The sequence below is a fragment of the Emydura macquarii genome, unplaced genomic scaffold, assembly GCF_026122565.2.
Source record: "Emydura macquarii macquarii isolate MOO-44397 ecotype Brisbane River unplaced genomic scaffold, CSIRO-AGI_Emac_v2 contig_1254, whole genome shotgun sequence".
In the NCBI taxonomy this organism is placed as follows: Eukaryota; Metazoa; Chordata; order Testudines; family Chelidae; genus Emydura; species Emydura macquarii.
Window position 1 is genome coordinate 93,015 of NW_027131391.1, and position 25,255 is coordinate 118,269.

Genomic DNA, 25,255 nt, shown 5'->3' on the forward strand with positions numbered 1-25,255 from the left:
ACATTAGCTGTTTTGGCCACAGGGTCACACTGGGAGCTCATGTTCAGCTGATTATCCACCACAACCCCCAAATCTTTTTCAGTCAGGTGAATCGAGTGTTCCATTTAACCTCTCTCATAGTACAAGGGCAAGGGGATGTTTCATGAAACCGAAAGGGAACAAAGTTAGAACTGATGAAAGGAAACACTTTTTTTACATGGTGCATTATTCACCTCTGGAACTCATTGCCACAAGATATCACTGAGGTCAAGAGCTTAGTAGGATTCAAAAAAGGACTGTACATTTATATGGATAGCGAGTATGTCCAAAGCTACATTAGACAGGAGGAAAAGGTAGAAGAGATATAAACCCTCATATTTCAGGGCCTAAGCCTTGGCTAGGAAGAAACTTTCCCTTTGGACAGGTTATTTGAGAAACATTCACTGTGAGATTTCTTGCACTTTTCTCTGAAGCATCTGGTGCAGACCAGTCTCAGAGGCAGGCTACAGGACATAGGGGACACCTGGTCTGGTCTGACTTGGCAGTTCTTCTCTCCCTAGATATATAATTGTGACACTAAGAACCCCTAAGCACCAGCTGGCAGCAGCTCCTATCAGGGCTGACAAACTCATTCCACCCAGCACACTGCTTTCAGAGTACTTCTCTCTAAAGTTGTCATGTGAGATCTGAAAGAAAGCCAGGATCACACTGATCATTAATATTGTTGTGAAATGTATGTACTGACCATGTGTGAGGAGCTATGTACATATACTGGAAAATGTGTTCTAAAGTCTGAGTCAAAGCAGGGTGGATGTACAGGTTTTGGCCAGACAAAGGATGTACCTTCACCTGTCTGCCTCAGATCACATGTAAATTAAGCAGTGGAAGCCAAGTCAACACGAGGATGCAAAGGCAACTTGAAGCCAGGCCACCAGGAAACAAAGCATGGGGGTCATCCCTCCTCTGGGGACAAACCCTGAATTTAGCAGGATGTAGCAGGGCATCAGCAAGCCTGCCCTGTTTCTGCTTCTTTTCTCTCACAAAGCCTGTGTGATTTTTGAGTATGTAACCACTGGTGCAAGTTCATTTATAAGTTGTGCTCCCACCACCTTTTCTCATACACAACTTAGCAGCTAGACTCAGGAGGGAGGCACCACCCCTCTGCTTCCAGTCCCCTCTGCCTTCCCTTTCAGCCCTTTATACAGCCCCAGGCTAATTGAGCTGGCAGCTGCCTCTAATTCTCTAATTAGGTGCTGCTTTTCTCCAGCCAGCTCCCATTTATCTCTCTAAATAGGAGCTGGCGTGAGAGGGGCGCACTCAGCAATCCTTGCCCAGTGCTGTGTCACAGGGGGCATAAGGAGAGGGCAGAAGGACGCCTCTTTATCCTTCAGTGAGGAAGAAAAAAGGACAGTGCCTTTTGCATTTATGAAAGAGGGGTCTCAGCCAGGAGCTGGCTGGAGATGCTGGGAGATCACCTTAGGTGAGACAAGCTACTTTAGATAAGGGCTTAGCCTGTTAAAGTTAAGTTCAGACTACAGGAAGGAGTCTGTTACGCCTTTGTTTTGTATGTAACCATTTCTGTTAACATTCATCTCCTTATTCACTAACTCTTAAATCTTGGCCTTTGATAACACCCTTCTGAGAGTTGTCACTATATGTCTGTCTCACTGCTGGGAGGTTATAAAGGAGTTGAACTTCCGTTGGCTCAAAGAAGCTGTGTCCTCCCTGCCGTCCCCTCAGGGACAGCAAACCTGCTAACTTCTGGGAGTGTCCATTGGCGGGGCTGGACCCTGGCGGGTGCGCTCCAAGGATCTGGGGGTTGGTGTGCACCTATCACTAGCCTGCACAGAGACGGCGAGGCCTGGCGGGCAGGGCTGTGTTGCTAGAGGCTGGTGGTTTCAGGTAGCTGAGCTGCAGCAGGGACAGACAAGACCACTGCACGCTAAGGTCAGGGAGTGGCGAGGTGCCTCACACCCCGGGTAGCCCTGGGGAGCCTCACAATCATATCACAAACCAGCCAGTCAGATATTAAGCTCAGCATCGTCAGTAAAAGAGCATTCGCTCTGTGTTGTGTCTGGACCGATGGCAGCAAAAATAACATTTCAGAGAGGTTAAAGAGAGCACGTTCCAAGCATCCCGACGAATTCCAGGCTGACCATGACACAAGGCATGCCGCTAATTATTAGCATTTATTGTTTGTGTTGCAGAATCTCACAAAAAGCCTCAGCCAGGATCCAGCCCCATCCCACTGGCCGTTCTGCACAGCGACAGGCAAGAGAGAAGCACTGCTGGCCATGCCCGAGGGGCAGGGCACCATTAGCTAGATAGCATTGACAGCTGATTCCCCTCTGATTTGGCCTCATGCACCAAACCCCTCCAATGTACAATGCAAGAGTGAAGAATGGCTAATAGCCAAGTAAGGCCCCACAAGCATATGCAGAGATCTGAAAATCTGGTCCTGGGATGGTCAAAACATGCCCATTTTGGCCCCAAACCTGCTTACGCTTAAGCACAGGCAAAACTTTCCTCACAGGAGCAGCCCCAATGACTTTATTTCTGGGTTTAAATGGTCCAATAAAAGGAGCCTCTTGGAGGTTGTTTTTTTCTTTTTTGTACTTGGAAACACACTGAATGCAATGCCCCGTGCCCAGCAGCTGTGGCAGCGCTCAGAGTTCGCTAACCAACCATTCCCTGGTACACACACACCACACAGAGGCTCTTCCCAAAGATTGTCATGCACGCAGGCCGCGGGGCCAGGCCACCGGCAATGTGATGTTGTCATTAACGTTTATATGATTTACACAGCACTGGGCCGCGAGTGCCCCGCCCAGACACCCTAACAATCTGTTTGAATGTCTCCGCTGCTGTGTTGGCGATGGCTGAGCCCAGCTCTGAGCTCTTCCTTCTTTCATCAGGCTCCTGTGGGTGCGAGTTAAGGACGCTGGTTCCATCCCCCGCACCACCTGCATGCTGCTGACCACGGTATTGCTGTGAGTGCAGCCATGGGTGGCGATGCGCTGCCACCATCTTAGAAAAAACTCCCACTAAAATTCTCTCTCTCAGCCCCATGCTCCATGGGCCGATGGCCTCGAAGAGAGCAGGAATCTACCTGTTTGTTTTCCCATTTAAACAAAACACTTCCTAGGAACCATAACAGGGAAAGGCAGCACCAGCATGCTGAGTGCCAGGGTCTGGTGGGAGCAAGGTGGGAAGCAGAGTGTAAATCAGAGAAGCCCTGAGACTGCTCAGACTTACATCAGGGCCTGGTGTAATGGGCCCCGAATACAGGAAGTGTACAGTAGCTTATGGTTGCCCCCTCCTGTCACCACCCTGTGTTCCTGTCCCAAGCCCAGAAGCAAAGTAACTGGAACCCGGCCGCTGTATGTAGGACAGGCAGATAAAATACTCCCGAATGTCAGAACTAGGGCTTTAGAAATCAGTCTTTTATGTCAAGCTGCACTGGGTGCTCCGCATGCAGCTGACGGGGATCTGAGCAGATGGACAGGGGCTGCAGGTAGGAAAGACCAACGCGGCTAGGTAGGTTCTCTGTGCAATGGGAGCTGCAGCTCCCCAGCATCTGGCAGGATCTGGCCCTGCATGTCTGGTAGCATTCTGTGACATCTGACGAACAGGAAGCCACCGTGTGTCACAGCTCTCGGAGCATAACCGACACGGGGTCTCGCCGCCAGGGTAACGCAAGGGTGGAGAACGTGAGACGTTTCTTTTTTTCCATTCCTAATAGGGCTGCGGTTCCTTCAGCGCAAGGCTCTGCTAAGCAGGGGGTCGTCACAATCCCCAGGGGCCAGCACAGGTTTTGGTTCCACGTTTCTAGAGATAGTAGATGGCATACTGGACCGAGCAGTAATAGTCAGCGTTGTCCTCAGCCTGCACCGCGGCGATGGTCAGAATGCAGGCGTTGCTGGACGGGTCTTTGGAAGCAGAGAAGCGGTCCGGGATCCCGGAGGGCTTGTGCTTGTCCGCCTCCGAATTGTAATAGAGCAGGTACCTGGGAGAGCTGCCAGGTCTCTGCTGGTACCAGGAGACCCCGTACTCCTTGATGTTGTACCCAGGATTCAGGGCGCAGGAGAGTTTAACCGTTTGCCCCGGCGACGCTAAAATGGAGGCCGGCTGAGACAACACGGGCTGAGCCTTGGAAGCTGAACAAAAGAAGGCTGCAGTTACAGACAGATTGTGCAGATCCCACCCCCAGTCCCTGAACCTTTACTTTATCCCCTCTGGCATCGCCTCTGCTCCATTCCCAGTTTCATTCCTCAAGCACCACACCTCCAGCAGCCCAGGCCTGCCTGCTCAGCCCATCACTTTCTGCGGTGCCGTGACAGGTCAGCACAGGCGCCTCGTCCTTCGGTCCCTCCCTCCGCCTCCCGCGAGCACATACCTGGCACCAAAAGCCCTGGGAGGAGGAGAGCCAGGAGGCACAGCAGCATTGCGAAGGCCTTGGAGGGCGTCAGAGGGAAAGGAATCGGCAGCTGCTGTGCAGTCGAAGGCCCCTGGTTTTGTGTAAACTTGCAGCAGCTTTAGAGCCCCGGAGGGCCAGGCCAGCCAACTGGGTCTATGCAAATGAGCCCAGGGCCTCAGGGACTCCGTCAGCTAACCTGCCGCTTTCTGTAATATTCAGCCACGAGGCCGAAATTAGGAAGGCAAAGCTTCAGTCACCCCAGGGAAGAACAAAATCAGGGATGACACCCCGGCTGTATTTTGGGCCATGTCATTTGCTGTGGAATCCAGCCTGCGGACCCCTCTTCATCTTTCCCTGCCCCCCTCACACCCGCAGAAGCCATGCGTGTGAGAGATAGAGCTGGGTTCTCGTCCAGCTCTGGCCACAGACTTCCTGTGTGCCCCTCGGTAACTCACGGCCTCTCTCTGGGTCTCCGTTTCCCCATTTATAAAGCAGGGGTAATAAAACCCTCCTCCCCCACAAGAGGCTGGGAGGTTGAACTCATTCTTATTTGAGGAAAGCTCCGATGGAAAGTGCTATGGGAGGAGGCTCTCAGACCAGGTATCTTTCTGGGCAGAGCAAGCCACTTTTCTTCAGAAGGCTGGACTGGGGATCCCTCCAGAGACGGTCCCTGTGCTAGGCGGAGAGAAGGGACACATAGAAGTGAAGGAGCCCTTCCCCAGGCTGCTGTCTAATCACAGACTCTAACCACAGAGGGAACCCGGAGCTGTTTCTCAGACTAAATCACTGTGACAAGAGCTACTGTTGTGATCCCCTGGAACGCAGGAATAACCTGCCCCAGGTTCCACCTGGACGCCAGCGCTGGAGCAGCCCAGCTGCAAGTGTCTGTGAGACCCAAGGATCGGACTAGGAACCTTGCTGCTCTGTAGTAACAGCAGCACATAAATGTACGCAGGGACACCCCCCAGCCTCTGTTGAATCCCCGTGACTGTGCTGGAGACACTGACATGGAGACCGTCTGAGGGATCTCGACCTGAGGAGAAAAAGTAACAGCTCATGACACCAATCGGGCTGCTAACATCACATACGATAAGGCACGTTCCCAGGCACATCATGCCCCAGAGGGGAAATCCTGCATCCTACCTGGTAAGGCACCACCAGGAGAGGCCCAGAGACACCACAGGCACATTCTGCAGCAATCAAAGGCCAAACCTTACCGATGGCCCCACACTATTAGAGTGAAATAGGAGATCATTACACAAAATAGCTCCAGGCCCCTCAGATCTTATTGGACAGGTCAGTCAACACAGCATTGCTCGTTACAGTAGTTCAGAGGATTTGCCTGCAGCTTCATGTAATGATTTAAAGGACACATCTCAAGTATCAGTGATGCCCTCTCTGCACTTGCAGTGTAAGGAACCAGATAGAAATATACTTGGCTTGCAAGCTTTCTAAACGGAGGCGTTGGCAGATAGCCTGCCGGCCAGCCAGGGATCTAGATGTAGAGGGGAAGGAGGTTTGATAGAGGAGCTGGCGTAGCCGGACCAAACAGGCTTAAATGGGGATGAATAGACCATGGAGTATGGGAGGAGGTTCTCATGGACGTTCGTGGGGAGATTATGTTCACAAGGGAAGAACAGAGGGGTGAGGGATTTTCACAGGTCTGGAGGTTCAGCTAAGCACCCGCATTTAAAAATCGGATCATCCAACATTTTGGAGGTCACTTGTCACAAGTGCCAAGGAGATGCTGGTCTAGATCACCTATGCAACACTGTTTGGTATAGCCAACCGTCTCCTCAGGCGATACCAAGACTGAAATAGCAGCGGGTGCTGTATGGCAGGGCCAGGGTGTGTTGGTGGAGCTATGTGTAGGACGTGTACACAGAACCTGCCCACGTAAGGTGTACATGGACATGAGCAATAATGCCGGGGGTCAGTGAAGACCAGAAATGGGTCCCGGCTGGAAGGAAGGAGCTGCACAACTTTCTCCAAATATCTGAGAACTAAAAACTCATCACAGAGTGACAATGCAAAACAAAAATGTTCTTTACATTTGGGTGGCAATTAAGATTGTGGCTGTGCCACTGCTCACACAGAGAAGCACGTTGGGCCAGCCCCACACAAGGACATTTCATTGCTTCTCCCCAAGCCCTCTAGTGTGAAAACTGAGGGTAGCTTTATTCTGTGTCCTCTCAGGTCCGTTGAATGAAGCAGCTCAGATAGTTCCTTCTCCCAGCCCAAACTGCCTTAACTTGAATTAAACCCTTTTGTGTGCCAGCGTCTTAGCAGGCCCTTTTTTATTGCCCTTTCCCTACCTTTTTGATTTTCCTTCTTTTCCCTGGAGATGGCAACTTGTAAACTCAAATCCCAACCCTGACACCAACTGGCTCATGACCTGCAAACTCGTAGCCCCAACCCCTGCCAGAGATTCCCACGTACACCCCCGGCCCCTCTCCGTTCCTCCACCTGTCCCACACACACTCAAACACACACATTCTCTTGCCCATATCATTTATTCATCCCAAGATGCATCACTCCCCTTTATTATTTCACCAATTGCTTTACGAAGTTTGGCATGCGTGCAGCTTGCCCTTTCCAAGGGTGCCACCAGCCAGCCCGGAGACTCAGCTCCGTTTGCTGATATGGTTGAATCAAATTCCACTCGTGAATTCAAATGAACATCAGTGAGTCATTGGCAGCTCTGGGGACCGAAGTGCCGAGACACCCGACTGAGGGTGCAATTGGGGAAGGGCATGGAAGAATTTCCAAGCCTGCAACTGTGATTCAGAGAAAGAAACGAGAGAGTAAAATGTACAGCACAGTGAGAAGAGATGAAAGGAGGAGAGCTGCAGCTGCTGGTCATGGTTGAGGGGCTGAGCGCTGTTCATGACATGTGCTGCAAAGTGACCAAGGGGTTCACACGCTGGTTCTCCGTGTGATTATATCACTGTGCAGTTTGTAGGCAATGTCCCAAATGAAACCAGAATAATCAGCATCATCCTCAGACTGCACACGTGAAATGGTTAAATAGCCTTCGTCGAGGCTGTGATCTCTGGAGCCTGAGAATCTCTCCGGAACCCTCTCCTCTCTTTAAACCCCTTTTTGCACAGTACTCCAGAATGAAACTGGGGGCACTGCCAGATTTTTGCTGGTACCAGTCTGCACAATAATCCTTGACCTGGGCCCGCTCATGACACATTTCAGAGTGACTGATTCCCCAGGGACCACAGATATGGAGGGCCCCTGAGTCAGGACAGGCTGGGTCTGTACATCTGCAGTAAGCAAAGACAGTGTTATTGAGGCTGCTAGTGGACTAGCAATGCTGCCAACCGATTTGCAATAGTCATCTAACCAATGCATTCTCCAATCCACTGCCCTGGTGCAGACCCAGTGACACTGCTTTACTAAATCTCCATGCATATGGGTGGCAGAGCTGGCTCTGCCCACTGGGAGATGCTGAGACATCTCCCTTCTTTGCTTTCAAGGCTTTCCTTTGCAAGGTTATAGAAACTCCTGGCATCACTAACTTAGCAAGACTCAAAGAAATATACTGCAAACGTATGTGCTAAAGAAAACACGGCGAGTCCCAGTGCCACAGGAAGCTGGGGTAGCATGACTGTCCCCTGTCAAAGATTTGAAAGAACACTGTGAAGTCCTCCTGTGCGTCCTCGGCTCTGCTATGGACCACATGGGATTTGCAGGGACATTTAAGCAGCCCCACAGCAGGAGAGGGCCATGCAAATCTGCTGCTCTTTTGGGAGATTTTAGGTGGGGAATTGGTTTTCACCACAGCACCAGAACGGGACCTGAAACCCGCACAAGCAAACAGACAGTGCTGAAGAGAGCAGCTGGCGTGGAAGCCCAGCAGCAGTGACCGGCGTCAATGAGTCAGCCCAAGAGGATGCAACGCCCCAAGCAGTGTTGCTACACCTGGGCTGGATGCACTGTACTATATTGTACGTTCAGAGTGCCCCAAGGGGTTAATAAGGCCAGGGGTTCAGACGGATTCAGTAAAAGGGTTAGACATCTATAAAAGAACATCAGCGATAACTTGCTGGCTCCATTCTATGCCTGTAAGTGAATGCTATCCTATGTGCACAAAGTACTAGTCCTATAACCTGGGACTGAAGAGCACCGTCTCCAGGCCACCAGTCCACGCCCTGCACCCATCCCTGGCCTCTGCACATGGACACTGCCAGGCCAGGCCAGACTGACGGTCCCTCTAGTCTGGGGCCTTGTCTTTAAGGGGGGCCAGGACCAGATGTTGCCCTATAATGGGCGATTATGTATCAGTCCAGATAGTGGCGTGACTGCGATGACTCGCTGGGCTCGACAATGACTGCTGCTTAATCAGAGCAGCAATGATGAAAAATTCATGTAGTGGGGCCTGTTCAATCAGTGCCAACGGGTTAAATGGTTTTAATTAGATTTGAAATACCCAGCACGTGTTTGTACAGTGCCTTGCACAACGGGGCCCTGGTCCTGAATGGTGCCGCTGGGCACTAATGAAATTCTTCTTCATCATCATCATCATCATCTCCCATCTCTAAATGCAACAGCCACCCAGCAGTAATAGGGACCTGGCAGCATGAAATCAGCTGTTGGAATGCACTGCCCTCTAGCGGGGCCTGGCTGCTATAGCATGAGCTGTGGGCAAGCCCTGCTCCAGGGTGTCCAGTTGATACTTGCAATGCTGTCCGGCTAACAGGAAATGAGCAATCCTGCCCCTGTGACATTCCGCCTCCTTCTGGCTTCTCTCACGCGTAGGGGCTGGCAGGGATTTGCAGATTTAAGGCCAGGCAGACACACACACAAACACACTCCTTCCCCTGGTCCTGGCTGCACCACGCCCAGCCGGGGAGCTCTGGGAGGGACTGTGCCTCCTCCTTCCAGAACTCCCTGGTGCACAGGGGGACTGTGCAATCTGCCCCCTCTCTTAGCAGGGCGTAGCCTGCTCCCCCCAGTGTGTCCTGCCAGCTCTGCAGCCTGGTGCTGACAGGGGTTGGGGGCAGTCTTTGTGCTCCACTGAGCAATGGACGGATATTGGCCTGACCTTTGCTGAGGATGCATATGCTCCCCAGTCACCCCTGCAGAAGCAGGGCACAGTCTGGCCCAGAACATCCCACCTGAAGGGATCCTCCAACCCCTCGGGCCGGCCTGCAGCCCACAGAGCCACACAAGCCACACAAGGCATTTGACCCAGATGGAGTCTGGCCCAGTCTAAGCATCTGAACCACACAAAGGATCAAACCCGCCAGGAGCCTCCAACCCAGACCAACTGCCTGACCCCCCAGCCCAGTCTTGCTCCTCCCCTCCCCACCTTGGGAGTTTCTGACCTACTGAGAGTGTGCAGCCCCTCAGCATGCTCTGAGTGAGGGTCTGAATGTTTCCTCTTAATTGGGAGGTCTCCATTACACCCAGCGTGGAGCAGGAAGGCGGCGAACAGGGAAGAGGGATGACCTGATGCAACCAGGACAACAGGACCAGCCTCAGCCTCCTGACCCTACTGTGATGCGCTATGGTGGACTCTCAAGGTATATAGAGAAAACCAACATATACAGCCCTATGGGCTTGATCCGAGGTCCATTAAAGTCAGTGGAGAGTCTCCCCTTGAGCACAGTGGGCTTTGGATCTGCCCATGCCAAGTAGAACGATGTAATGGCTGGGGCAGAGGGTTGTCTTGAAACAGTCTGAACGTGTCTGAGAGCTACACATGCCTCGCCTGGGAAAATGCAAACTGTGACTCGCCTGCATTTCTGTGACAATCTGTTTTCAGACTCAGCCATAAGCTTTAGTGTGGGAATAAACAGTGAGCTAACACCACATTTGTGTGTGTGTGTGTGAGAAAGACAGAGCGAGAGAGATCCACACTCCCACGCAAACCTGGTGTGAATGTCCGCTCTGCACAGACCTGGTGTCAGCTGCCTGCTCATTGCTGGAATCACTGACCTCACAAATGCCTGGTCATGAAGCTGAGGTCTAAAAAAACATTGCAGACATTTTAAAAAGACCCTCACATCAACTCCATCTCCCTCCTGGCCTGGGGACCCCTCTGGCTGGGTTTTTGTAAGTCACTCTGGGCCATGATGGATCAAGCTTTCTGGTGCAGGTTGAGAGCCGAAAAGGTAGCGAGGCAGGGTGAGAAACCCTGGCTCTCTTTTTTTGTGCGTGTGGGCTTCACACTTGCATGCTGCAGAGGAAACAAAGGGGGTGGAGGTGTCAGCACCTCTCCCCCAGCACCAGCTCCTGAGCCTCACCACCAGAGCAAGAGGTCTCTGCAGAAGCTCGCTATCTCTGCTCTGCATGGTTTCCTTCTCTGTGAGCTGTTCACGGCTTGGCAGGAGCAATGCTGTCACTGCTCATGATGATGTGGTAGCATCGGGGGGCTACCACAAGGGATCGTAGTGCTAAGCAAAGGTGTGATTCCAGACCACTCCACACCCGCTCTTCTCGAGTGGTCACATGCACTGCTGCAGAATTTCACTTTTGTTTAAAAATGGAAGGCCCTGTGGCTGGGAAGAAAAGCTCTAAGCAGCACTTGATGCAGCACTGTCCCCCTGTGTCTGCAGAAAGATCGATTGTCACCGCGCCAGCCTCTGATCTCAGTTGCAGTATGAATAACGCCTCCGAAGTCAACCAAAGTCAGTTGAATTACTCCACATTTATAGTGTAACTGAGATCAGAACATGGGTAGACAGCTGTCAGAGAACCGGGAGCCCTGTGGAGCTGTGTGTGGAGTGTGGGATAGGAACAGAGTAAATGAGTAAACACCAGCACTATTTCTGACCCATGGTGAGTAGAAGTTACTGAGAATCTGGGATGATTTAGGAAAATAACAACTGGCTTTATTGGGAGATTTAGTTGAACTGAGCTTAAAGGCCGTAGACAAGCTGTGGAGAGAAAGGGAGACTTTTCCCCGAGCTGCAGCGAGACATTTCAGATCAGAAATACGGGAACAGGAAGCCGAGCATATCCAGCACTGTGACAATCTGACAGGCATCTGTCCCTAGAGTGTTCCCAACTCCCTGCTCCGCAGATTGATTTGCTTGTGGCCCCTGGTTTGGGTCTTTGTCATGTAGTGTCAATGTCAGTATCACACGTATCGTCTCAAGAGGCACAGCGCCACAGGCACGGACCTGGAAACCAGCAGCCGCAGGAGCCTCTCATTGCTGCAGAACAGGGGACCGTTCTTAGCTGAAATTGCACTGGAAATAAAGGTAACCCCTTGTTCCACTTTGGGAGAGCCCTAGGCACCCTCACTGTGCACCCACAGAGAGGAGGGCACCCCGAAATACGCAGTGCTAGCGGATGGAACAACTGACTCCTCACCAACCCCCCTGGCCGAGTGGTTTGCTCCTTCCTAGTGCTGGGGGAATAGCCCAGGGCTCGCTAGGCTGAGTCAAAGGAGCCCTTCACCTCCCTCAGAGCACCGTCAGAGTAACCAGCTGTGTCAGCAGGGCTCGTCGTAGATTTCACTTCCAGCATTAGGCAAGTCTGCTGAGGCCATTGGCTGAATGATCTTTGTGTGTCTTCCAGCCTAACTCGCACGGGCTGGGAGCACAGCTCTGAGATCCTCTGGCTGTGCCACGAGGGGCTCCTTTGAAACGCTGCCTGTGCTGACCATCTCCTTTGTCTTGACATGGGAAAAGCAGCAGCAGTCAGTGCCATGACACTGCAGACACAACTGCCGCGGCACCATCTCTAGGTGAGTAGCAGAGAGGAAGATGGCAGAGTTTGGTACAATACAATCAGGGACAGGTGGGGAAGCGCTGCCCCTTCTCACTGCAGGGCATGGGCCTCAACAGCAAAGGTCAACTGGCCATTTCATAGCAATATCACAGGCCTGGTGAATACTGTATTCATGTCCCCTACACACGCTCCACCGAAAGATCAGCTTCACACAATCAGGCAGCTTTCACCAATACATTTATTAAATGCCAGAGCCAAACCACAAACCACTTACACAAGACAGAGGGGAATACATTCAATGTGCCTGGAGCATGGCATACACAACATCTTTCCCTGGGCCACTGGTCCCCGCGCTGGGCTTCTCTGTCACTGGCCCGCAGGAGTCACTCACCCTTGGAAAGGAAACCACCTGAGAACAAGCAGAACCCCTCCGTTACACCAGATCAGCACCAGTAATGGTGAACTCACTTAGCAATGGAGCTCAGCTGAAGGGCAGAAGAGGCTGAGATTAAGTGAATGAGGTAGTGCCATGTATCAGCCACAGTATAGTGGGGCCGCAGCCACAGCCTCTCCACGCCAGCTGCAGGGAATCTCGGGCCCCTGGATTCATGTACACGTGAATCTGCATCACCTTCCCCTGTCCTCCATAAACGTGGCCTTCCAGGCTGGCCTGTGCAGACCCAGTTCAGAGATCTGGCTCATGGCGCATAGACCTGGGCAGACACCCTTCCACGGCCACTCAGCCAGTGGATCTGCTCTGTCCCTACGTGGGGTTTACAAGGTTGAGAGGCTTTGCACAAGTCCTCTGCACTGTGGTGAAGTTCACTCTGTGACATAGGGCCAGTTAGCTCATGCCTCAGGTAACGGCATCTGTAAATATAGGATAGAAATCTCCACCTGCTGCGCAGCATACGGTGAGGTCTGTAAAGCACTTGAACAGCCTCAGATGTTACAGAAGTGCAAAACGCTACTGTTATTATCATTTACATTCATTATCAATGGATCTGCACAGCGTAAAGATCAAAGTGTTCCTGAAAAGCGACACAGCCGGGACTGGAATGAAGTATGAGCACTTTCAATACAGAGATCAGCACTTGTGCTGTACTCACTCACCTGCAGTTTTGAATAGATTATTTCATTGCCAGCGGGCTGTGTAAAGGACTCTCTCCGGGCAGGAGCAGGGGTGCTGGAAGTGGGATCAGAAATGTCCAGGGAAACTTCTGGTTTCTTGGCCTGGATTCGGTGCTTTACTAATGTAAAGTAGAGAAGAATACATGCATATTATGAAATGACTTGGAAATACCTAATGCAGATGTGAGGGGAAAGACTGAATTCTACCTTAGTGTCTCTATTTATAGGCTGGGTTCTGTGGCTTTGTGGGTGCTTTCATTTTTTTTTTTTCCTTCTGTTCATTTATTTTACACCAAAAGGTCTGATCTAAAACCCTTGCAGTTAAATATCCACCTACCTCGCAGCATACTGGGAGGCTTGTAAAGCACTTAAATAGCCTCAGATGCTGCAGAAGTGCAAAAAATTACTGTTATCATCATTTACATTAGCTATCGATGGATCTCTCCACTGACTTCAGTGGGCTCTCGGTCAGACTCTAACAGCTGAAGGGCCATATACTGATTCTGATCCACCCGTGTAACTCCTGTTAACATCACTGCAAATTCTGCCTTAAGTGTGGAAACGTATGGGTGAGACCTTGCTCTGGAGATATAAAGCATGTGGAGATTTGACCTTCCCCAGCTGTTAGGTAAAAGCACATGGCTGCTTTTCACACCAAGAGTCTCTCCCCTCCTCCTCCGGCCTCCCCCAGCAGTAGCCCATGCTGCCTGCATGCCTGCTGTAGGAGAGCAGGATTGATTCCCTCGGAGTTCTCCCACAGCCTGGTCTCCCCACAGACCCAGGAGAATGATCCATCCCCTCCCCTATCAGGAGTCCAAGCCGACAATGGTAGCTGTGTGAGCTCTCCCTCCACACTGAGCAATGCCAAAACTTCCTGGGGCTTTGAAACAGGGCACACCTGTGTCGCTGGAAGTTCAAACCAGTGAACAGAGCGGCCAGGGTGGGCACCGTGGGCTAGCTCCTGGAGCCCAGTTACAGCGCACAGCACAGCATCTACACTGACACTTTGTCACTCTATCTTTGCCACAGAAAGCTCTACGCCTCTCGTTGAGGTGGTTTTATTTTATCGCCAAAGCAGGGGAGTTTTGTCAGCGGGGGGAGCACCGTAGTGTGTACACCACCTCTGGTTTGTCGCCAAAAGCTGACTTTGGTCGACAAAACCCTGTAGTGTAGAGCAGCCCTGAGAACACTTAAAACAAACCATGGTTGAAAAGTGTAAGATGATGGCTAAGCGGGGGCACAGGAAACTGTTTGCACTTCTCTATCAGCAATTACTTACATGTAAAATACAAGCCCAAAACAAGGAGGAACAGAACAAGTAGCCCAGCAGTCAGTCTGGAGACCAGCGGCACATTCACAGGGGCTATAAAGGAGAACAAAGGGTATCTGTGAAAAGTCAAAAAAGGAAAGAAAAACTGAATCTCTTCCATTTGCTCTTTTGCAAAGCCTCGGGTGATGTTGCCCCTTCAATTAAGGATGAGAAAGACACGCAGACACTCTGGTATCGGATCCTGAATAGACTACAGAGTCAATGCCAGTGTACATGCAGCAGTGCAGCAAGCCGCCCGGCCAAACCGTACTTAACAGTCCTGATATTTCTAAGGTAAAACACAAGCAGAAAACTCCTTCCCAAAGTCCTTGATACATGTTAAAGGAGAGAAAAGACAAAGCCACTGTTTCAAGTTCCAGAGGGGTGGCCGTGTTAGTCTGTTTTTAGCAAAACAGCGAGAGTTCTGTGGCACCTTAAAGACTAACACATTTATTTGGGCATAAGCTTTCATGGGCAGAAACCCACTTCGTCCACTGTTTAAACTGTCCTTGGCAAGACACCTTGAAAAGGATGCTTATCCTTTTTTGGCACTGTCCCAAGACTGAATATAGCAAGTCCTAACCTCAAAACAATGTGATTTCACTCCCAGTTCATATATTTGACAGTACAATCAGCTGTGAATCAGAATTACCTCATCATAAATTCAGCCTGCTACCTTCATAAATTCATCCCTTGTCCACAGCATTGTTATACAGTAAATGCAATCGGGATTGTCTCAGGACTACCTTTGTTAATTGGTATCACACGTTACTTCACTGTTACCTAAAGGAATTGTAACACTATAGCTCCATATCACCAGTAATCATAAATACCAATCAGCCACCAAAAAGCCATCTCACCAGCAGTAAACAACCTCAGATATGCAACATTAACAACAGGGACACGTAGGTCGGTATCTGTGTTAACAGGTGGCGTGTCTGTGGTTTTGTAGATGCTTTAAGATTTTCCGTTGATTTATCCACAACTCTTTTTCTTTATCGCAGTCACTGGACTTTGCAAAACCCACCATTGCTGCATTTCAAAGGGTTTCTCTTTTCAGCCGCACACCATGAGCAATGCTGCTAATACACAGCCATGCTGCAAAGCCGGAGCTTGATCCTGAGAGGTGTTGAGTGCCTGCAGCTCCTGGGCTCAGTGTGAATACTCCAAAGCTTTGAGAAGCATTTCCAGCTGGGACTAAAGGCACCGGGCAGTCTTTGTGGACGGGGACTCCATGCTGTTTCTTTGCTAAGCTGTAGAATAGATTCTTTTTGCCCCTGTCCCCTTTCCTGCCAAAGAATAACCACTTAGCCAGTAATGGCCCATCAGCCTTGTTTACATCTGGCTGAGGCATCAGCTTACCCCTTGTCTCCCTTCCTGCATGATGATTCTGTTTATTGCTTAAATGCAAATTAAGCGGAGCAGCACACATTCCTTGGCTTGAGGACAGACCTGTTTGCCAGCTTCTGTTTGGGCAGGGCTGTGGCCTTGAATTTGCATTAACAACATCATACGGTGGCATCTTATAACTTCACATACAGTGTTGCCACACAATATTGACCATCAAATTATGAGTTTTCAAATGATGCCTTACAAGACATACCTTTGTACAAAGATTATTACAGTAATGTGTGGGATGTGGACATAAAGGTACATTCTGTCACAGAGAGTGACTGGTTTCTTGGGACTGGGTGCTACCTGAATATTATGTGATTTTTGGTGTAAGCATGGGCATTGTTTTTTTCAGGTGTAGAGGACTGTTGCCCCCCTAAACTGCAAGCCTCACATGGGCAAAGAATTTGCCCCCGCCCACCACACACAGCCCCATATATTGGAGCTGCTCCCTCAAATATGTAAGTCAAACACACCTACTGGTGTAAGTGACCATTTATCACATAGTCCAGCTTGCCTTGGTGGCAAGATAGACTGGAGAGTGACGAGAGGACTGTCTGTGACTCCATGGTAAAGCTGTCACAGTGATCCAGGATTCACATTTATTACTCGTTTCGTGAAATCTAATTATAGAACATACCAGCAATTGAAGGTGTCTGCCCTGCTTTTGGCAGTCAGCCCTGAGGTAGGCACTCATGATTATGAGCTGTCATGAGCCACTCCAGACAATGTGACAGCCATCACTCTCCATACTTCTTTAGACACACAACTTAGTTTCTGTACTTTAAAAGTGCACTGTTGCTTTTCTAAAATATTCAAAGAAGGTAAAGAGCAAAGGTTTTGCTAACATGTAAAAAACAATTGGGCAGCAAATCCTTTGCAGTTTTCTTGTGCAAGGAATCTGAATTCTGAATTTCCAATTGTTCCAAACAATTCACTTCCTGATGCATTAAACTATGAAAATTGACCCAAAACAATTAGTTTAATATAAAAATATGTTTAAAGAACACGGAAAAAGAGAGAGAGATAAGGTAAACATCTTACTACTGTCCACAACACACACAAAGTTGTAGGGATACTGCTAATATCTATTTTTTCTGGTAGCCAATAGTCACTTGGAAATTAATATTAAAACATGCATTAGATTTAAGAACTGTCGTTGAGTTTTACTGGTATTTAGGTGCCTAACTCTTTTCAGATCCTTTGAAAATCCGACCCTAAATACGAACTCATTATAGCAGTGTTTATTTATGAATACATACGTGCCTTAATAATTATAAAAGAATCTTTGCATTGCAGTTAATTAATACAGTTAATACAGTTAATTAATTCAATGCATTAAAATAACAGCAGATCATTACTTACTTTTAAGAGATTATGTTTTATTTTTGGATGAAAAATGCATACCCGTGGTCTCTGAATCATATGTGAATAAAAAGACAGACCGATATTCAGTGTCAATAATATAATGTTATAATGCAGAAACCAGAAATTATGTTTTTCAGACTAATTCCAATTATTAAGAACTGGGGGAATTAACAGATAGGACCAAATCCTCCTCATTCAAATAGTGCCTGATCCAAGACCCATTGAAATCAATTGGAGTCTTTGGATCAGGTCAACAATCCCTCTGAAAAGCAGGGAAAACATTAAGAGTAAATAAACTCTGTTCAAAATACTCATGGCTCCTTCTGGAATGTAAAAAATGATAATATTTCTGAAACAATTTACAAAGGACCATGTACACCAGAAGAAGCACTGTAATTTATTTAAAACATAGGATACATTAAATATATTTGATGATAATGATGACTATACCCATTCTGAATTCATAGATCTAACAAACTAGATTTTAGAAAATAGACCTTGATTCAGCTATAACAACAAATGCAACAATCCAATATTAGATGGAAAAATTGATGGATCTCTGCAGACCATTTGCTTTATACTAATATAGTTATTCTTTTATAAATGCAACTTTAAAGTCCATAATTGTGAACTAAATTTTTATTTTTTAATTTGATTGCTCTTTTATGACTGTTCATTAATATAGTCTAAGATATTATTATAAATAACACAGATCAGGAAATCTTTTTTTAAAATCAATTTTTTTTATCATGACGTTTCATAAATATATTTAAACTTAGCACCGCTAAATTAGCAGGATGTTTTTGTAAACAGACTAAGGTTCCGTATAATGATGCAGACGAGGTAAATAATCACTCTGTCTCATAAATTCAAGGAAGGAAATAAAGTAGGCATAATTACTAGAATTCATACTATAATTTTTGCCTTAGGGATGGAGGGTTTCTAATAGAAAATCTACCATTGCTATAAAATCTGGCAAATTTGCCTTTTTGGTCAAAATTTGATGATTCATTTGCAAGTTATATATACAAGAAGCCATCTACATATATGATTTTTTTCATAATCAAACTGCAAACTATTCTCCCCCAAGCCTCAACTACAGAGGTTATTTTGGAGCCATCTCACACTATAAAATACATATTTATGTCTAATCAAACCAATGTAATGTCACAAACTTGACTTAGTTCCCTCCCATTAAACTCAGGTGTTCCAAATAGTCTGTGCATGGTGTGACCTATTTAGGACAATTACAATCAACGTACAATTTCACAGCACCAGAGATAGTGAAATTGGTCTGGTAACTAAGATAATGTTCCATGTAATGTTCAAATACAGTGATGCAATGGAAATATTAAGAAAAAAATTGCAATAGTTGAAAAATAATTCCATGGTCATATATTGAAGAAGCTTTTAAACAAGTCATAAACACAATTGCATTATAAATTTTGTTTATTTCATAGGCAGCAAGTCAGCTAAGATTTTTCATGCACATACATCAAAGTGCCAGACAGAGAAAGAAACAGGAGAGAGAGAAAAAGAGAGACACTTACCCATGACAATGAGATAAGTCTCATTTGTTCTTAAATTAGCATTGGTTGGCACTATGATTACTTCGCAGTAATACAAGCCACTGTCATTTACCCACACCTCAGGAATGAAGAGAGTGCTGGTGTTCTTTTCAAATTCTATCTGACCCCTAAAATGGCCTTCAGTGATTGAAACAGGGTCAGAGATATTGGGACGAGTCATCCTAAAAGCCAGAATCCTCTTGGACAGATTGTTATGGGTCATCTCATACTTCCAGATTATCTCATAGAATGGATCGCCAGCAATGGGGGAACCATTAAAGCAACACTCAAAGAAGATGGGTTCTCCTTCAGCTACTGAGATTGTCAGACGGTTTTTCCCAGAACCTAAAGGGGAAAAATGTAGTTAAAATTAGGCATCTCAATAAACTCAGGATCCTGCTGTTTTGTAACAAATGGCTTCAGTTAATTCAACCTACTTCCATTTTATTTGCTGTTAGTGTTTTTATGAGTGTGAATTTAGCACTGGTGAAAGGTGCCAGATTGACCACCTTGGAGAATTAATTTCTCTGTTTAGCCAAAGATCAGACACAGCACAGTCAAGCCTCCAGTATTACAAGCTTCCACCACATTGTCCAACAATATGCCTCATTGCTGACCTTGATTTTAATCCCTGTAGGGTCCTTGGAGGTGCATCACTGTTACATTCCTGTTACTGTATATGATGTGATAGGGTTTTGTGTTTTTCTATCCATTGAGTTAATTGTACTGTCGGGTACTATTGGGAACACCACCTCCCTCTGATGCTCTATGTGCCATCTGTTGTTCAATAAAGTAATCTTTTTAGATTGAACCTAACTTTATAAGATAGGCAGTATAAATGCCTTAGGTTTTCATCATCTCAGGGCAACTGTCAAGAATTTTGCACACATTCTTTCTTAAATGTTTGGATATCAATAAAATCTAGTTTGATACACAATAAAGCCCCCAATTTTTAATCAGTTCCCCCAAACATTTAATGCTACTTAAGATAATATTTTCTTATCAATAATATTACTGAATTTACTTTTGTAATAAATGCCAAAAACTAATTATTTTATCTCATAATTCTAGAGAGCCCAAAGGAAAACATGACTGGAAACAATCTAATTAAATACAATTAAATTGTTTCTTTGTATATAGGAAAAGAGATCTTTATTTCTATTTCAAAGCAACTGGGTCCCACTTACTTTCCACGTTAATACTGCAATTTATACTGCAATCATGAGTTATATTTGAATACTAAAGTATAATTACATAGACATTGATATACATATATTTTTATTTGAACACAGTGCAGAAGAAAACTACACCTGCTATTCACCACATTGACATTTTTACTCACTCCTTTTTTCCATGCTATATCAAAGCAGATGCTCTTTTGGTGAAAGCCTTATTGCTAATCTGGATTCATCAGTTTGTATGTCAAGTGCCATAAAAAACAAAATCCAAAAAGAATTATTCTCCTTTCATGCACCAGAAATAATGTAATTCAAACAACGTATGAAGATGGTCAGCAAGAAAACACAGCCCTAATTCACAGAGCTAGACCCGTGACACAAAATTCAATTCAAACCCAGTTTTCAAGCCCTTCAGAAATCCAGAGATGTTTGGATCTGGGGGTTTGTTTTAGCCCAATAGAGGGATGGGTCAGATCCATGTTTGGATTCTGAGCCTCTCCAAGTTCAAGGCAGTTCTCATTTGGGTTTGGGGTTCAGGCTCATCTTTCATGGTTCATATTTCATCTTTCCATTTTCCAGTATCAGCCACCCCAGCACCAGTACTGCAGGTTTCCATCAGGCTCTTCCATTGAACAAACTTCCTAAATGCCCAAAGCAGGAGAATACCTTAGTGATGTGACTCTGCTTACCTAGGGAGAGGAACGCTTCCAGCAAGAAGGAAAGCACCAACACAGAAATGGGAAAAGCCATGTTTATCCCATGTGCTCGCTCTTTCCTCTTATCTCTCTCTACACCTCCAAAGTCTCACGTTGCTCGTAGAGTTTGCTGACACCATTAATTGACAGTGGAGGCTGCAACCTGGGCGTGTGTCTGAGTAGGAAAGAGAAAATCTCTCACTTCACCCAGGGACGTAGTCTGCAGGGTGCATACGAGGAAACAGCGTGATAAGTAACCCTAATAATAACCCTGCCCTGCTCCCACGGCCTCACAGTGAAGACAGCCCAAAGCACATGCTTCAGAGGAGACCTGTCCCACATCAAGGCAACCCCAGCACACTGACCTTTTCAAGAAACAACAACAGGGGAGAGGAGAGCCAGCGGATAATGGAAAGAAGATGATCAGAGAAATTAATTACCAAACTGAAATGACCTGGATGGAAATTTCATTGTAATGCATCTCCTGGAGGAGGAGAACTCAGAATTTCCTGACAGGACAGTGGATCCCATATTAACAATGACATTTTCCACTGGAGAGTTTCCTTCCCCCTCACACTTTGACTGCTGGCTTTTCCTCACCTCACAATCCCTCATCACCACTGTCCATAATGTCAAACTTTACACTGGCCCGTCTGGCCCATCAGCCTCACCCTCACCACCTCCTGGGCTTCCAACCCTGGATCCGTTCACACTCACAAACACGGCCAGTCCCTCAGGCCTTCCTAACCCTAGGCAGTGAGTGTTGGAGTTATGCTCTGGAGCTAGAGGGCTGGGGTCCCTTATCCTACGTAGCAGGCAATGTTCTTATCAAACTTCAAGCTGAAATCCCCTCTTTTGAATGGGAAAATCTTCTGTTACTACATTATGAAGTGTGTGGTGGTGGCGTAATTGTGTCAGGTGTGAGAGAGACAAGGTTGGAGAGCTCTGTGTAGCTCGGAAGCTTGTCTCCTTCACCCACAGAAGTTGGTCCAATAAAAGATATCACCTCACCCACCTTGTAACTCTAACATTCTGCGGAACCTCCACCATAAATGAGAGCGATGCAGAGGGCAGAGGAGGGGAGTCTGACGGAGTGAAAAGAGGGGAAGAAAGCGGGATGGGGGAGAGGAGCTGAAACTAGCAGCAGCGGTGCAATATGGCTCATTTACTTTCTCTTGATCACCTCAGGGCAGGGGGATGGTGAATGGGAGGCCACTGTAGGCCATAGAACAAATGGCACCCCAGGCAAGGAGCGTCTTTGGCACGCCCTCCCCCCCATTTGTTAAACTTTTGAATACCTTATATTTTATTGCATTTGCAGCCCATTTCATGACTTTGATGCAGCATTTGCATGAATTCTTGGAGGTTCAAGGAAATGTAGTTCTCAGAAAGTCTGGAAGGTTCCACAAGATTCTACTAAGGTCCAGAACATTCTAGGCGGTTAGTGAAAAATGAATCCACATTGGAAATACCTGAAACATTTTACTTTAATTCTCTTTTCCCTTTTGTTGCTAAAAACAAAACCAACTCCCTGAGCCTGGGTCGCCTGCCCCTAAAATCCAGCCTAAAGCCAGCCCTGACTATAGGCAAGTGCAGATGTGGGGACAGTGTCAATCAGTGGACCAGGCCGCACTGACTGAGAGTGCAGGATTGGATGGGAGATGAGGGGGTCATGAAGGGCAGTGCATTTAATGGAGACAGAGCAGCCATTCCTGAATGAGCAGAAGGGGGCGAAGGCTGAGGAGGGAATAGAGCTGAGGCAGTCAATGCAGGGAACTCACAGAAGAGGAGGTGAATCAATGTTAGCTAAAGTATTAGCTACTAAGAGAGACAAATCACAATGGCAGTGAAATCAGTTAACGAATCCGTTCAATAACTAGCCAGCAGGCAGACAATTCAAGCGGCCCAGTACATGTGACGGGCCGGCTAGCCGGGCAATGGGTGGGCAATAAGGAAGGTGGCCAGATGGACGGCAGGCAGTGCTGCTGCAGGGTCCGTGGCCAGTTACCTAGTAGCAGTTCAGCCAGCTGAGGTGAGACATCAGCAGCTGTCCGTGAACGTAGAAAAGGCTGCTGAGGTCGCCTCCCCAGCTCTGCTAGTGAGAGGGGCTGGTATCCCCAGGGCAGGGGACAGGCCAGAGAGGTGACAGCCGTGCAAGGAAACAAATGACTGGAATTCGAGCATGATGCTGGCACAAGCAGCCCTGGTCTTACAAAAAGCGCCCTAGACTCTTTAATACACAGGTGTTCAGGGCCTCGATTTGACATCTCATCTGAACTATGCACCTGCCCCGGGTCAGTGTTTGCTGACGCCACGCTGGGACCATGGGTTCAGTGCTGACTTCCTGGGACCCATGTCACCTTCTGAATCACCAGTACCCCCTTCCTTGAAGCCCCTTGAGTTTGCCTTGGGGGTGTCCAAGCCAAGGACTTAGCAGGGCCAACCCTGCTTCACTTCTGAGGGCTGACAGGATCACAGCACAAGGTACTATGCCTGCGAGCCATGTGTTTCACTGCAAACAAATACTCCCCTCAAGTGACAGCTCAGTGGTATTTACATCTTTGCATCTGGAAGAAAACCATTGAGATCAGTGAAAACGGGGTCAGCTCTAAAATATTCACCCAAAGGTGATTTGACAGCTAGCTAGTCAGTGGGAGTAGATCTGTGTTACGGGGGAGGAGAGAAGGAGGGTTAATGTTGAGGCTGATGCCAGGGGTTGTAGAGGTCCTCTTAGCGTGTGATTTCCTTTGAGGTTGGGATTTATTCTGCGGGTGACTTCAATGACGCCTCTTTGCTTAAATTGCACTTAGCAACCATAACCATAAACCAACAACATCCTTTGTTTCTGGATAATATCATGAGTTATGTAGCTCTTTGGTATCTGCAGAGACCTGGGTTTAACCCACACTGCCCCTGTGTTGCAAACATGCTCCCCACCACAGCGAGGCCTATAAGTCCCCAGAGAGGATTCTGGGCAGACTAGATACCTCATCAACTCTGCCCCCCTCTTCCCATCAGTAATGCTCAAGAGAAGGATGGGAGAGTTCAGCCATAACATGAAAGTTTGTATCCTATTTCCAAAGACACCCCAACACACCCACCCCCCACACACATAGTCCACATAAGGCAATCTTGTCAGCTATAAACTCAGGCCTATAACCCAGAACACACAGCAGAGCTGTGAGGAGATGATGCCTCTAAGGCATTGTCTAAAAAGGCCCCAAGGGACCAAAATATAAATACCTCACTCTTTGCCTGGCAACCATCACCATGGGGACAGTTTGCAGCAGAAAGTGTTGCATTTAGGGTTATATCCCAGTTCAGATTTCTTCCAGTGTTTTTTGTTACCACGGAAACAGTCCCAAAGCCAGGACGAGACATTCAGCCCCTTGCTGGCCACAGGCATTTCAGAAATAAAAGCATGTGGAGAGGAAGCGACTGCCTCTATAAATAAATGAATTGATAGAATTAGGAAGGGCCTGAAGGGGAGTCAGCCTGAACCAGATTACCATTCAGACTGGCATTCCCAAACACCTCTTTGCCAATCCCAGCTCCCCCACTGACTCACTGACGTGTGTAGTCTCTGAGTCTCACTCCCTCGTCTGTAAAATGGGGATAAACGAAGCTTTGCCCATGGAGCTCGCAGGTGGTCAAAAAGCAACAATCATTCGCTGCTGTTTGTAAACGGCTCAGAAGAGGCACTGTGCTGGATAAGCTCCCACATCTGCTGTGTCCCCATTCAGTGTTCTGTCTCTTGGACCACATTGCCTCACTGCCAGCCCAGCCGTTCCGCTCCTTCGCTATTCCTCTGCCGGTTATCAGCACCAGCAATCGAGACTGTGGAGCCAGGACTGTGCCGGTGATGTGCTGATCCAGCAGGCAGAGACCGCAGATGCACCTGGCACGGTTGGCCTGGCCTTGCAGTGCTGATGGCTTTCATTGCTTATTGGTTTATCTCAGCAGGGGCGAGCTGGACGACATGCGGGGAGCACATCGCACAGCACCGGGCTTGCCAAGGCCCTGACAAAGTCTGGTTACAAACGAGATGGGCAAAGAATCCTCTGAATCCAAAGCAGAGGCTCAGGATTGTTATTTGGTGATGACGAGACCATGGACTCAAGATGGTCTACAACAATACGTGCCCTGACTGGCTGGGCAGCCCTCCCAGATGCCTCTGCCTGTTTCTTTCAGCACAGCCCCTGCCCCCAACCCCCTGCCAGAGCCTCCCTGAGAAGCTTTGGAATCTGCGGGAGTTACCTCCCGGTTGCTGGGAAATCTGGTTGTTGAAACCAATAAGAGCGTTAACAAGGGAAATGCTCACCCCTCCCGCAGGCATTCGGTGGCTAATTATGCCAGTCTTAATAACAGGCTTTTGTCACCAAGGCTGCCTGCAAGTCTGTCCCAAAACACAAGGCAGTCGGAGTATTCCAGCCACTCGTCAGCAAAGTGCTCTGGCTTGGGGAAGAGGGACAGCAGTCCCCAGAAAGAGGGCCGCCGAGGAGGTTTGGGCCCAGCAGAGTGGGAGCACC

General features: G+C 47.9%; 1 protein-coding gene, 1 long non-coding RNA gene and 1 gene segment (V, D, J or C); 1 reads left to right on the forward strand and 2 right to left on the reverse strand.

Annotated features, from left to right (window-relative positions):
• Positions 1-1,295: 1,295 nt before the first annotated feature.
• LOC137154540 (uncharacterized) lies at positions 1,296-2,331 on the forward strand. The gene is made up of 2 exons (XR_010920228.1): positions 1,296-1,459; positions 2,187-2,331. It is a non-coding gene; the product is annotated as an uncharacterized lncRNA (long non-coding RNA).
• Positions 2,332-3,791: 1,460 nt separating this feature from the next.
• On the reverse strand, positions 3,792-4,221 carry LOC137154541 (pre-B lymphocyte protein 3-like). The segment is given in 1 exon segment: positions 3,792-4,221. A coding segment is annotated over 1 exon segment (414 nt).
• An 8,097-nt stretch (positions 4,222-12,318) lies between these two features.
• LOC137154542 (uncharacterized) lies at positions 12,319-20,896 on the reverse strand. The gene is made up of 5 exons (XM_067550269.1): positions 20,721-20,896; positions 18,836-19,198; positions 14,496-14,579; positions 13,199-13,335; positions 12,319-12,494 (listed from the first exon to the last, which is right to left on the reverse strand). The coding sequence occupies exons 1-5, from the start codon at positions 20,779-20,781 to the stop codon at positions 12,381-12,383; spliced, it is 759 nt and encodes a 252-aa protein (XP_067406370.1). The 5' UTR covers positions 20,782-20,896; the 3' UTR covers positions 12,319-12,380.
• Positions 20,897-25,255: the final 4,359 nt, after the last annotated feature.

What these genes read in the sequence shown, in the direction of transcription:
- LOC137154542 (XM_067550269.1), bottom strand. Translation starts at nt 20,781, where the DNA reads ATGGCTTTTCCCATTTCTGTGTTGGTGCTTTCCTTCTTGCTGGAAGCG. An exon ending in TTTGGGCTTGTATTTTACAT is followed by an intron (nt 13,336 to 14,495) that starts GTAAGTAATTGC and finishes ACTTTACATTAG; the next exon opens with TAAAGCACCGAATCCAGGCC. An exon ending in TAATCTATTCAAAACTGCAG is followed by an intron (nt 12,495 to 13,198) that starts GTGAGTGAGTAC and finishes GCTTGTTCTCAG; the next exon opens with GTGGTTTCCTTTCCAAGGGT.